This window comes from Artemia franciscana, chromosome 18, assembly GCF_032884065.1.
Source record: "Artemia franciscana chromosome 18, ASM3288406v1, whole genome shotgun sequence".
In the NCBI taxonomy this organism is placed as follows: Eukaryota; Metazoa; Arthropoda; class Branchiopoda; order Anostraca; family Artemiidae; genus Artemia; species Artemia franciscana.
Genome location: NC_088880.1, coordinates 33610948 through 33625845, shown reverse-complemented (window position 1 = coordinate 33625845; position 14898 = coordinate 33610948). Strand labels below are relative to the sequence as shown.

The window sequence follows — 14898 nt, the reverse complement described above, 5'->3', positions numbered from 1 at the left end:
AAAAGAAGGACCCCCCCACCCCCCAAAATCAAGTGATTTCAAGAAAAATCACACCATTCACCATATCAGAGAACTCGACGGTAGATGTTTCAAGTCCCTATCAACAGAAATTTGCATTTCCTTTCAAGAGGAAACATCATAGACGCGTGTTTATTTTTTTATTTTTTTTTTCAAATGGGATGATCGCGTCGAATCAATAGCCGAATAAAATAGAAAGATGGTTCATTCGAACGGAAATTAAAAGTTCCAGAGCCTTTTTCGAGTGATAAAACATATCGCGCCTCGGCAAAGTAATGAGTTCTGCCATTTTGTGGCATCAAGCAACAGTTTTACCCTGAAGAGGATAAATTTGCTATTGACTGAAAATTATGAGATCGCCACTCAATTCGAAGTATTAAAAACCTTAAATTGACCTTCTTAGCTACACAAGAAGTAATACCTCATGGTATTACTGCAGAAGAAGTAATGGCACATTCGTCCCTGAAAGTCACGTGGTCTGCACAAGATAAATGATTCGTATGGACATTCATCTTCATGCTTGATTTAGCTGATTTGATTCATTTAATTCATTTGATTAAGTCATTGATTCATTTGATCCATGAAACTGTGTTTAGTGATGTGTAATTGCACATCAGCTGTTGTAAAAGAGGGAGAGTGGATCAATGTGAGGGTGGGCGGGCCGATGCCTAAAAGAGTGCAATTCAATGCCCAAATTGTCCGATTGTCCATGGTCCTTCATATAAATATAGAAATAGGAATGGGGGAGGATAGGAGTTAGTCTATCATCCTCCTTTAATTAGGCTAAGCTTTAATAAGGGCGCTGCGGAATAATACATCCCTCCTAGTTGCAGAAAAATGTTTTTATTTTATAAAACTATTCACAGTGGTTTGTAAATACGCATCAATATTGTTATGAAGGGGCAGTAGGCCATTTTGTAGATGGGGTAGCAGATGCCTCTGAGCCTTACTTTAATGTCTAAACATCTTAACTCTCATCGAAACCTTAAGATGAATATGGAATCAGTTTGGCGGAGGAGAGGTGGTAAAAACTGATATGACAATCCATCTTCATTTATGGAAACATTTTTGATGTATGCTTTAAATATTTCTACTGGGGGGAGGGGGAGGGTTAATAGTCAACCTTTCAATACGAAAGTCTTTATTCATGCTGAAAAAAAATATTACATTTATCAGCCTACCGGGCCTATACAAGATAATGGTAAATATGGATATTTATCTTAATGCTTGATTTGACTAAGTTAACTCACTGAAATTTTTCACGAAACTATGGCTAGTAATGAATATCTGCGCATCAATTGTTACGAAGGAGGGGCGGTTGTGTGGGTGGGAGGCAAATACGGAAAAGAGTAAATTTCAGTGTCCAAATTGTCTAACTTTCCATGATGCTTCAGATAAATACGGAGAAAGATATGAGAGGGAGGTGGCAGGAATTAATTTTCTCACTTCCCTTCATTTAGATTAAGCCTGAATAAGGGTGTTGCTTGAACCTTGCTTCTTGTTTCAGATAAATGTTTCAGATATTTATTTTAAAGATTCATTTAGCTAAACTGATTTTTATTCACATTTTATAAAATTATACACAGTGATATGTAAGTGCGCATCAGCTGCTTGAGGATGGGCAGTGGGCCATTTTGTAGGTAGAGTTGGGGCAGATGCCTCAAAGAGTGCACTTTAATGCCCAAATGTCCTAATTCTCCTAGAGTCATTAGATAAATATAGAATGAATTTTGGGGGAGGGGAGTTGGAAAAAGTTCCCATCTAACCCTTCTTTATTCCATAGAATAGTTTTAATCGACACTTTTATTTTTGGTGCTAGGGGGAAGGGTAATAGTGTCCCTTTCATTGGAACAACCTGTATCTCCGTAACGTGAAATACTTGATTTACCTGCTTACCAGGACAGAAAAGGAAAAGGAGAAAGGGGCATCATAAGCCTCAGCAGGAAATTTCTTGAGGGGGGGGGGGCCAGTACTACGTAAAAAAATTCAGCGATTTTAAATGGTAACATTTCTCTTTTCCTAATTATGCACTATGTTTTAATACGATTAACGTAGATGTTGCAATGTCTTCAGCCACGTGGAACATCAAAAGTAACGCAGAACTGTAATACCCCTTTGTATCCACCCAAAACTTTGTAGTAAAAATTTTATTATGAACTTATTCAACAAAACCACTGTTTATTGAAAACTTCAACTAAATATTCAAGTTTCATCTAAAATATTGATAAAATTCAAACATTCTAAAGGATTTATTTAGTTCAATTTACTGAAAGGGAATTTGGAACTTCGTACGTTATGGGGCTCTAAATTAATTAGAATGGTGATATTTAGGGAGAAAATAACTAGATTAACTGGATTTCGGCTTCTTAAATCAGCTTATATGAAGAGCTTTAAGTACGATAGACGGGATTCGTTGCCAAATATGGTCAAGAAAATACTAGACTTGTGTGGCCTGTCAGAGATAGGGAACGAAGGAAACTACCCAATGGATGAGAGTATGTTAGCATGTAAGAACTACAGAAAACCCTAAATGAGCAAGCCTTTTCTCTGAATGGTTTTTCAAGCAGTAGGACAGTTTTTCCCTTATGTCGTTGAATGAGAAAAGTTTACTATTTAGAGCAGAATTTTATTTTAAAATTTCTATTACAGTATGGTCGTCGAATTTGAATCATATATATATATGTATATATATATATATATATATATATATATATATATATATATATATATATATATATATATATATATATATGTATATATATATATATATATATATATATATATATATATATATATATATATATATATATATATATATATATATATATATATATATATATATATATATATATATATATATATATACCATATTGAAAGGACTTAACCCTTACGTCCAACATAATTCATTGTAAAAAATACATAAGAAAAAAAAGGAAAAAAGATTCAACACTTAGTTAAAATGCCAAAAAAAAAATTCAATAACAATAAAATCAATGACTAGTTTTTCTAGTTATTATGCAACTCAACAAATCTCGGAACAAAATTCTTTGACAACCACTTTTGAGCATAGTAGAAATTTAAACAAATAAAATTTATTATTTAACCTAAAGTAAAAAAAAAGCCGATTCTTACCATTTCTAATGCATAGAGAATTTTCTGTGGCATGTGGTCTTGAACCATCACAGGTGAGATAAGGACTTCATCAAAATCAGCTTTGTCAGCCCATATTGCCTGATACACGGGCTTTGGAGCACCACGAATTTTCCTACAAATCGATAATTACAATAGCACAAATAATTACAATAGCACAAATAGCACAAAGCCTGATACACGGGCTTTGGAATCACCACGAATTTTCCTACAAATCGATAATTACAATAACACAAACTAAAATAATACCATGTAAGAACTTACTAAATCAAATTTGAAATAAAAGTAATTCAATAACAATAAAATAATAAAAAAAACACATAAAACGTTTTCCATATTTGGCTGGGTACACGCAGGCACATTTCCATGAGAAGTAGGAGGAGTAAGTTTACAAAATTTTCCCATGAGTGATTAGGAGGGGGAGCTAACGTTTGAAAAAGAAATGTTTTTTGCCAGAAAACCCATCAATATTTCATATAAATCTTACAAAATTGCGTACTTTCTGCAATTTTCATCTTTGTCTTCTAGGGAGATAGTTTAAGCCCTTTCTTATGGGCGCACTTTCGCATAATGTCCTTGTCCAAGACTCAGTTTTAAAGAACTCGATGTTTTTAAAGTTCCAGAAGGGATTGAAAATTTTTAAAGTATTTTAGACTGTTGTGGAACAATTACAGGAAAACTAAGCTGTAGTTTTCTAAGAAGAATTCGAAAAATTCAACAACCAAGCTAACACAAACAAGCAAAAATACAACCATAACATAAAAGCTGTCAGAAAACTTCAAGTGGAAGCTGTCAGACGAGTTTCGATGACTTCTGAGAATGTTCAGGAGTAAAAACATGAATTTCTATAAGCAAATTATTTAATGACTACCCCTTTAAAACTAAAAAGAGTACTGAAAGCAATCTAAGAAATATTAAAATCCAAAATGGGCATTTGCTAGGGGTATTAAAAAACATCTACATACATTTATTAAGCTTTGTTCACGTGCACTATTTTTTCGCAAATATAATAGTTATTATAGGTTTTATTTTAATGAAAACCTCTGCTTACACAGCCGTATTTAAAACATAATTCTTCTTCAAGGAAAACGATAGTTATTGCCAAAAAAACTGAACACCAACTATTCTGGTAGGAGATAAGGCTATACTTGAAAAAGTAAATAAAATCAAAAAAGTTTTTTTTTTCATGTGAATAGCGACAGTCAAACTTGAATCAAATGATTAAAAAATATTCTTTATAAGAATATTTTCTAGAGGGGGGTTAGCCCCCCTTTATAAGAGGGGGGGGGGTAACCCCCTTTATAAGAGGGGGGTTAGCCCCCCTCCCCTCTCAACCTCCCGCATTTAACAGTAAAGCTTTGCTGGTGCTTTAATGAAAGCGGTTCTGAGTGCAACAAAAATACTTAGTGGGTTATTGAAAGTTTTTTATTTATCGATTGCTTTTCACCCCACTTGGACTGTAGATTTTATTGTTTAATACAAATGCACGTCAATGGGCCCTTCCATTCTTAAGGCATCGTGAAAAAAAATTTATCCCATTCTGAACATTCTTTCTTGTGGTTCTGGGGAGGGGGGCTAAAAGCCATACTGTGATTCTGCTTTTTGGCTTATAGAAACCATTGATATTATGCATTATATATGGATAACATCATCGATCATACATACATTATATATCAATATAAGCATAATATCAATTACATATACATAATTGTGTATTATATATTATGTCAAACATCAAAAACAAGAAGAACAATAGGGAATTCTTTTCGTAAGACATTGAAAATCTAATTTGAATGAATATTTCGGCCCTATGTCCAAAGCCGTCCTCCGCAAAAAATAAATATATAAAAGAAAAAAACTTAAAACAATATACGAGCAATAAAACTAAAATGAAATTTTTTTTAATATTCCTAGCACCTTACTTCAGGGAAGTTCAACCAGGGATGACAAATAAAGTGAGGTGAAACAAGGCAATACATTGAAATGAAAGAAGAATAATTAAAAACACATTTTTATTGCTAATCCTGCCTTTTTGGCAGCTAACCTCAAAGGTATTTTTGTAATTGGTTCTGTCTTAATGTCTACTAGTTTCTTAAGATATTTTGTAAGATTTTTTTAAAATTAAATTTGTGCACAGACCATTTAGTTAATATTCCCCCAAGTCCCTATCTAGTGCAGATTCTTCAAAAAGTATTTTGTGGCTAGGATTTTCATAAATATGGCTGCTTAAAGCAGAATCAAAAGAAACAATAGCAATATTGGAATTTAGAGCTTTGGTGATATCATCTTTATGCCGTTGTAGGTGTATGTCTAAATTCTGGTGAGTCCTACCTACATAGTATATGCCACAATCGCATTATATTTGGTGGCCCCCCTTTGGCGAGTAACTGGGGTTTTATCTTTACCAGACTTTACGGAATTTATGATTTTAAATTTATTGGCAAATGCTACATACAGATTATTTTGCGTGCAATCTTTTTTAAGATTGGTTGTAATTTATTCAAGGGCTTATCGGGATTCTCACAAGGTAAACTACCATTGATTTTACGAGAGTGTCCTTTGAGTCTACGGTTAATTGTATTATTAATAAATAAGATAAAACACACCCATTTCCAAAAAATATGTCCCAGATAAAGTTTAGTTCTGCTGTGATGTGGGAATCAGAACAAATGTTTAGGGCACAATCAACGAGAGAGATTACGAAAGCTCTCTGAACTTGTGGGGGATAGTTTGATTTAAAATGCAAATAACTGTTGTTTTGGGTCTGTTTTCTGTAAATAGTATAATTGAGTTTATCTATGCTACGAATAATTACTACATCTAAGAATGAGAGTTTAGTGGCAATCTCAATTTCTAAGATAAACTGTAAATTTCTATCATATGTACTAAGGTGATCTGAACACGGGTTTTTTACATATTTATGTTTTGCTGAGGATGGCCCTTGGACAAAGGGTCGGAATATATATTCAAATCAGAATTCCACTATCTTACGAAAATAATTTCTTATTGTTCTTCTTGTTTTTGATGCTTGTGAAGGAAAGGTAGTGTGGTCTTTGTTGCTATTTATACATTATGTATTATATCATATATAATATATAGATATACGCATAATATAATGTATCGATATACACAAAATATCGACTATACATACATAATTATGTATCATATATTATGCATTACATAATATATAATATTAAATACTGTATAGTATACATTATAACCATTTTGCTTATAAAAAGAAGCACGTTACGTTATGTCTCTTTTTGGAACGGTACCATATTTTTGTAAATATAACACACTAAGAGGTAATTGTCACCGTAATGGACAGATGGTGGATGTTAGGTCTCTGCCTCAATTAAAGTAGGTATTTGTTTACTTCGTGAACACTGTTTGTTGCCAGATATCCACAATAAATTTATAGTTCTTGGTTATTCAGTCGGCTGAAGTGGTACAGTGCCAAAACTTTATGCTAATCAACTGCAGAAGAGAAATCAAATAGTTTTCTAGGCAAAGATTGAAAATTCATGGTTATAACAGGTCATGGGCACAGTTATTGAAAAAATTTTGATGCAAAGCTTAATAAATTGTACTGGTCTCACAAAAGGGAAGGACATGAATAAAGCGCAGCAACCAAAACAAACATTTACCTGTGCGATGTATGAATGAAATCCTACTGGATCTTAACATTGTTATTTACTTCACGAGCAACCAACAAGTTGGTACAAGCTCAAAAAGAAACATAGCCAACCAAGATTTAAAGACGTTGATCAAGGTTGAAGAAACTCTACACTGCAGTCCTTCAGCAGAGGCTGATAGCTTATGAGTATTATCATTAGAGAGAATGCTAAATCGGAGGGCAAGGTGAATGATCCCAAAGATATCAGGCTGCAGATACAGAAAAAGATGGAGTGAAAACGTCCAAAGGCTTTAGTGCTCAAAAGGAAGGCCATAAAAGGAAGGCCATTTAGTGCTCAAAAGGTTACATTCGTAACCACGGCCATAAATTCTGCCCCAGGGCTTGACAGAAAGCCAGTTGAGATTGACGAGACTTTGATTTTTCAACAACTAGCATCTGTAGCTAATGCCGAATATGTAAACCTATCTTGTACCATTAGTGTTTAACTTATATATATATATATATATAATATATATATACATATATATATATATATATATATATATATATATATATATATATATATATATATATATATATATATATATATATATATATATATATGGATGATCACAAGATTGCTATGGAGTGCCTTCTTTAGGTGATGCATGTGTTTCAAAAATTTCAATTAACAAAAGCGTAGTGGCAAGTTGTTTTTATCTGCCATTTTGGAAAAGAAAATTATCAGCTAGTCTTGCTTATTTCTCATCACTATCAATACTAATAATTCTTCTACCAACCATGAAGAATTGAGCGTCAGAACCTCATCAGCATAAGTAAATTGCAAAGCAAGTCTTGGGAAGTCGCTGAATTCGAAGAATTCAGAATGAATATAAGAGAATAAACTATTTTTTTTATATAAACACAAACATACACTTACAAGCTTAAAAGACAGCTCATATGCCTAGTGGCACACTTTCGAAAGAATAGGATAGAATAGAACTAGAAAGAATATTTTTGAAAAAAATCCTGCAATTTGAAAATATAACAACAATTTTGTACAACGTTGCGCCAATTTTACAATGTTAGGCCAATATATGCTGGGCAAATGTTTTACAGTGTTGAATCAGCCCAACAATGTTGGGCTGATTCAAACTCCACTCTCGGCTGGGTTTACGCCTGCAAGTTTGGTTTCGAATCCAAGCACTGCAGTTGGGAAAAAAATTACAAGAACTAAATCAGACATTACTCTACAAATGAATACAGATAATGCAATGGCACCGATTGTGGTAATTCAGAAAGCACTGAACTTGCCAATAATTTTAATTGCTAACCTCGTGTTTCAAGTTAGAACTGTTACAAGTCAGTAATTAACCGAATAAGATTGTGATTAGCAGAATAAAAATTTAGTTTGCACATAAGGTCTCGGTATTTGCATAATATACCCCCGACCTAATACTCTTCATCTAAATAGAACCGTTTCTCTGACGCTCAATCCTAATAAATACGCCTAAGTATTATAAAATAAAATATTTGATATATATATGCACATTAGGGGGGCTGGGGGTAAAGTATAGCGGGTCTGCATGCCTATTGTGTTAGGTACAATTATTCTGTATTTTATGTAGTAAGAATTGTTTTCTAACTTCACACTATCCGATTACTGTACCCCCACAACTCCCTAATATGCTAATACATAGCCCAGATTATTTATTTTCATATATTCTGTCATTTCTCTTTGTCTTGTCTTACGTGAAGCTGAAAGAAACTAATGAGAAAAAAACGGTTCAACACTGCGTCAATGAATGAACAACTTGAGTGGTCGGGGGAATACCATAGAAGTACAAAAGCATCCGTTTTGTAGGCAAATGCAAACAATCACAAAACACACACGTCTGCAAGTAGCCTAATAAGAAACATATTGCATTTATAGAACATTAGTTTTAAACGCAAAGCCATAGTGTTTGTCCTGGTTCAGAATCCTTTTATTACTATAAACGGCTTTAGTTTTATTCACCATCTATAATGACGAAAACAAATGACGAAGTTTCTATCAAAATTGAAATTTCAAAGGGAACAAAAAGGATAGCTTCAAAGGAACATATACATATAAATATACACCTTCAAAGGTATGAAACAACTTATTTAACACATTATTTTTAAATATGATAGAACAGAAAAGTAGGAATAAAAATCTAATTGAGAATGGCAAAATCACGCCAATATTTTTAAAAAATCTTTTATTATTTTACGAAAAAAGTAAATAAAATTAGTTCAAAAAACTATATAAATTAAGAAAAATATTAATGCAAAAAATATATGTTAATTTTTTACAAGAGATTATTTACAAGAAATTGAAATTTTGAAAACAGAGGACAAAATGAAACTTACCGCCATTTTGTCTCATATTTTTGACTGCATGTAAAAAAAAATTATTCATATATAGAACAATTATTTTAAACGCAAAACTGCACTGGCAGTTTAAATTCAAAACGAAATCATTCTAAACCCGGTTTCAGTCATTTTTGCTGTTTAGGATGATCCATCCAGCTGCATTTACTTGCAAAATCACTAAAATCTCACTAAACATAAAATCACTAAAAAAAAAAATCACGCTTTTAATTTATGGCAGCACGACAAATGATGAGTCCCGCCACAATATGTTCATTGTCATACACAGTTAAATATCAGCACTTTGCACGTTTTTTAAGAACTTCACACCATAGCTGTTCAAAGCTGTTCATTGAAACTCTGCTTTTGATTTATGGCAGCACGACACATAATATGTCCCGCCACAATATGTTTATTGTAATATGTTCATTGTCATACACAATGAAACATCAGTACTTTGCATGTTTTTTAAGAACTTCACACCATAGCTGTTCAAAGCTTGTTTAATGCAGAGAATGCGTTATGATTTTGAATGGGTAATATACATTACCAATATACATTCTGCACTGTGCTTAGCGCAAAAAACTCGTCACAATTTTTTCGGTGTTTTGTATTAAAACATCATGACCCTATTTATAAATTGACCCTATTTAATTGTAAATTGTAATTGACCCACTTTAATTGATCCTATTTATAAATTGACCCTATTTAATTGTAAATTGTAATTTATAAATTGACCCACTTTAATTGACCCTATTTATAAATTGACCCTATTTAATTGTAAATTATAATTTATAAATTGACCCACTTTAATTGACCCTATTTATAAATTAAATAAAATAACTAGTTTCTTTAACTGAAAGTAAGGAGCGACATTAAAATCAAAAACGAACAGAAATTACACCGTATATGAAATGGGCTGTCCCCTCCGCAATCCCTCGCTCTTTACGCTAAAGTTTTTAATTGTCTTAAAAAGTAGAATTGTGGCAAAGAGTCAAACTTTAGCGTAAAGAGCGAGGGGTTGCGGAGGGGACAACCCATTTCATATACGGTGTAATTTCTGTTCGTTTTAAGTTTTAATGTTGCCCCTTACTTTCAGTTAAAAAAACTAGTTTTTTTTATTTAATTTCTGAACATTTTTGAATTAATACATGTTTGATTTTGGCTCTCCGTACATAAGTTATTAAAATGAAATTTGCATATTAATTCTTTTTTTGGCTAAATGGCTTGCTCTTAGTTTTGATCAGACGATTTTGAGAAATATAGGGTGGGGAAGGAGGCCTAGTTGCCCTCCAATTTTTCGGTTACTTAAAAAGGCAACTAGAACTTTTAATTTTTAACGAACGTTTTTATTAGTAAAAAATATACGTAACTTAAGAATTAACTTACGTAACAAAATTAACTTACAAAGCATTGGTCAAAGTTTGTAACTTGCAGCCCCTCCCCCAGGGACTGTGAGGGAGTAAGTCATCCCCAAAGACATAGTTATTATGGTTTTCGACTATGCGGAACAAAATGGCTATCTCAAAATTTTGATCCGTTGACTTTGGGGAAAACATGAGCGTGGGAGGGGGCCTAGGTGCCCTCCAATTTTTTGGTCACTTAAAAAGGGCACTAGAACTTTTCATTTCCGTTAGAATGAGCCCTCTTGAAACATTCTAGGATCACTTGGTCGATACGATGACCCCTGAAAAAAAACATACAAACAAATAAACACACACCCGTGACCTGTCTTCTGGCAAAAAATACGAACTTCCACAATTTTGTAGATTGGACCTTGAAATTTTTTCTGTAGGGTTCTCTGATACGCTGAATGCGATGGTGTGATTTTCGTTAAGATCCTATGACTTTTAGGGGGTGTTTCCCCCTATTTTCCAAAATAAGGCAAATTTTTCTCAGGCTCGTAAATTTTGATGACAAAGACTAAATTTGATGAAAGTTATATATTTGAAATCAGCATAAAAATTCGATTCTTTTGGTATATCTTTTAGCATCGAAGTTCCATTTTTTAGAGTTTCGTTTACTATTGAGCCGGGTCGCTCCTTACTACAGTTCGTTACCACGAACTGTTTGATCAAAAAATATTAAATATACCTTCTAAGCTACGTAAAAAATATACATCTTAGAAGCTATCCCCAACTGACCAAATAAGCATTTCATGGCTTTGTCTATATAAAAATTACAAAATGCTGTCACTTCTATAAATTCGCTTTTTGTTGGGTGGAGGGGAGATTTAGGTAGTCTTACTTTTTAGCTTTAAATCAATAAATTGCCAAGAAATTGCATTTAAAAAGTTATGTTGCTTTGATAAATAAAACAAAACTGCACCAAAATGCCGATTACCGGAGAAGAGTTTCTAATACAATCTTAGAATATTAGGAGAGATATAATTGACAAAAGATGGCTACTTTCTATCTCACTAAAAAACAACGACTTGTTTTGAATCAGATCTAACTTAAATACACATAGAACTATAACTTAGAACTGAAAAGTGCGGTTCAATCCCGCTTTCTAGGGTGATAATGAGAAAAAGGTTTAGCTGGCTTTGGAACGTTCCGCGGATAAAGGATGACAGATTGCTGAGGACTTTTTGGCTAACCGTCAAGGGCTAAAACGGAAAGCAGGTTGTCCGCGGTTAGGGTGGGACGATGTCATAAAAAAAGATTTACAGGAAATGGAATCTTCCTGGGAGGATGTAAAGAGGGAAACTTTGAATAAATTGGGATGGAGTTGGAGCGTGCGTAGCTGCATTGGCCTCAGGTGACTTGTTGTTGCGGTGAGTTGTTAGTAGTAACAGTAGTATGTAATTGTTTCAGAACAACACAAAGCTTTTACCATAATATCAATACTACCTTAAAAACCGAATAGCATTTAAAATAAAACAAAAATACTTAACCGAATGATCCAATAAGCCAAAAGACGTGTAGAGTAAGAACATTGTGAGAAGGAAATAAGGAAAAATGAGATCCAAGTGAATAACTGAATGCTACACAATATAAACCAAGACGAGTAGGAGGATAGCGAAACCTTGGATCACTAACCAAGCTTTAAACGAATTACAGAATTAACCAACTTTAAAACTTCACTAATCGAACAGAATGTTCTAAAAGTGAGTTCATTTTTTTTAATTTCTAATGTTGCTGTTATTGCTTACAACTCATCAAAGCCAACTAGAGTAAAACATCTTTTATCTAGAGACTTAAATTTTAATCGTCGAAACTAATAGTGCGTTCAAGCATTCCAAGATCACTTATCCCACAATCTTATATACTTATACCCGATACCTACCGATATCTTATACTATCTTATACTTATACCCTTATATACCCGATATCTTATACTTAGCGTTTCACGACACGTCAATGACGTTAGACGTCAGTAGGATTGTTACTTCAAACATTATGCATTAGATGTTAGATTAGCTACACTTGCTAACCATGGAAAATTCAGAATAACTGAGGATAAATTAACTTAAATAAAAAAAAATTGATCTCTCCAAATTGTGAAATGTGACACACATTTTTTTCTTTGGGGGGGGATGGGTCTATATAAGCTACGTTTACAATTGAGTACACGCGACTAATGTTGTTATTCGTCTAGTTGCCTATTGCGTATCAGTTGACAAGTTGCCGGATAACTATTTGTTCTTACCTTTTACGCAACACCTATCAAAAATTTAATGTTAAAATGGTGCAAACTAATTACTAATTAAATTAGAAGTCAATTAAATATTGATTATTTTTTCTAGATTTTAACAAACTATAAAATAGCAAGTTGTTCGACTTAAATAATAAACATCAGATCTATATATTTATTGTTTAGTTATTCTATATTTTCGTTTTTATTACCTTTCTCTTAAAATTTAAATTTTTTATCTGTCATTATACTGCCAAATAAATTTTGTCCATTTGTCTCCACTTTTATTCTTGTTTGGGCATGTTAGGAAAACTTACTTGGCTCACGTTCCAGGAAGTTCTTAGGATTAAAACTAGAAAAAAAGCACTAACAGCAAATTTACCTTTCGTCAGTGATATGCCGTCGAACAAGATGTATGATCTTCCCAGGAGGATAAAGCAGAGTATGTGTAACTGATGGGCCACCTTTCACCTGCTCTTCTGCTTCTATATCCTTTATATTGTCTCTTGGCTCAATTACGGTTTTTGGGGCACCTTGGCAACATAGTAAACTCGAGGCAAGTATCTTCCACTATTGTTAATTAAAAACAAACATACATGTTATTGATGCTTATTTTGAAGTCCAGTTTTAATTGCCATAAAAATTAAGAGAAGGGAGAGGTTGTGGTGGTAAGTGGCTACTACTATTAATATATTATTAAGCCAATTCCTCAGACGTAGCGTATGGAATGTACAAAAAAAAAGAAAAACACGGTTTATTTCATTGGATATGTTCACTTTTTTTACGCTAATGGTTACACTATTTCTACAACTTAAGTTTTAAACTAAGCACAGCTGCGATTAGTAAAACACGCTTGACCAAAATGCAGTAAGATCAGAGGAGACTTGGCACCAAACATGATAAATAAGTCATTTCTAATTATTTTCCATATATAAGAAAATCTTCTGTATTTTTAAAGATTAAAACAAATTGTATATTTTTGGTTTTTAAATACGAAGGTATATTGGTGAATTGAACCACCAGGATAAATTCAAAAACAGTAGCCTAGAATCCAGTAAATTAGATCTAATTAGGCCATTTATAGTTATCGGGAAGTTATTTGGTTAAACAAAACATTCAATTAAAGCTGTTAATCAATCACATTATTTATACTAAAACAGCATTTAAAAGCGCTACAAAATGTTATTTGGCTCAAGAAATTGTGTTTTTTGGGGGCCTAGCAATACAATGACATGAAATCTAAATTAAACAATACACAATAATATAAAGAAATTCACAAAATAAAAAAGAAATGTGCTATAAAAAAAGAAAACATTGAAAAACCAAACAATAACAGAGACGACGTACTCAACATTAGAATATAAAAAAAATTCTGCGTGTTTGAGTTTCAATCCTTTAAGTTTTCTGTAAAGCACAAATACCAATCTATCTGTTAGGGGGATTCGACGGCTTTAGTGTTTATTGTAATTTCTGTTCCCTTTGGCTTTCGTTCTTTCATTCATAGTAATTTCTGCTCGTTTACGTTTGACACCTCATTTAAGCAAATCTTGTTTTTGTTAAAATTTGCTCGTTATTTTCCCTTTGAATGCTTATTTTTCTATTTAATCTCATCAAAAGAAAGAGTTTTACCTTTGGCTCCTTACTTTCAGTAAGAACTTCCATGATATCTTTCCTCAGCATTTCCAGCTGGGACAGTCCTATCCTTGGGACTAAATCTTTTCCTAGGACAAAGGACGTCACAAACTCTTTAGTGTAGTCTGCCAGGGAGGAACTGAAATAAGAAAGTAGGGATAACATTATTATATCTTAAAGTACTTTAATTAGGTTCCAGGAGAACTCTTTCTCTGCTTAGGACGGTGATTCAAGAGAGATAAAGGGGATATTAGACTTGTTCTGGGATAAAACAAGTAAGTGGGAAACCTTGAAAAAAAATCTTTCCAGAAAAAGACTAATTACAAAAAATTTTGCTCGTCCTAACTTTAAATAGTGGCAGCATCACAAGTGCCACTGCCAGTTCTTGGAATTTTTCCAAGATCTAGAAATTTCAGCTCTGAGCTGGACCTTGGAAAAAATTTACATTTTAAACA

General features: G+C 33.0%; 1 protein-coding gene across 5 annotated transcripts in view; it reads right to left on the bottom strand.

Annotated features, from left to right (window-relative positions):
- The window catches only part of LOC136038898 (diacylglycerol lipase-alpha-like), a 127528-nt gene that overhangs the window by 14063 nt on the left and 98567 nt on the right, over positions 1-14898 (bottom strand). For 3 of the 5 annotated variants that reach the window (XM_065722375.1, XM_065722376.1, XM_065722373.1), the window contains exons 12-15: positions 14441-14582; positions 13194-13381; positions 9176-9199; positions 3151-3283 (exon numbers count right to left, since the gene is read on the bottom strand). In XM_065722375.1, coding sequence (XP_065578447.1) covers positions 3151-3283; positions 9176-9199; positions 13194-13381; positions 14441-14582 — 487 coding nt within the window. The remainder of the gene's footprint in view (positions 1-3150; positions 3284-9175; positions 9200-13193; positions 13382-14440; positions 14583-14898) is intronic. The other 2 variants (XM_065722374.1, XM_065722378.1) reach the window with 1 other exon arrangement.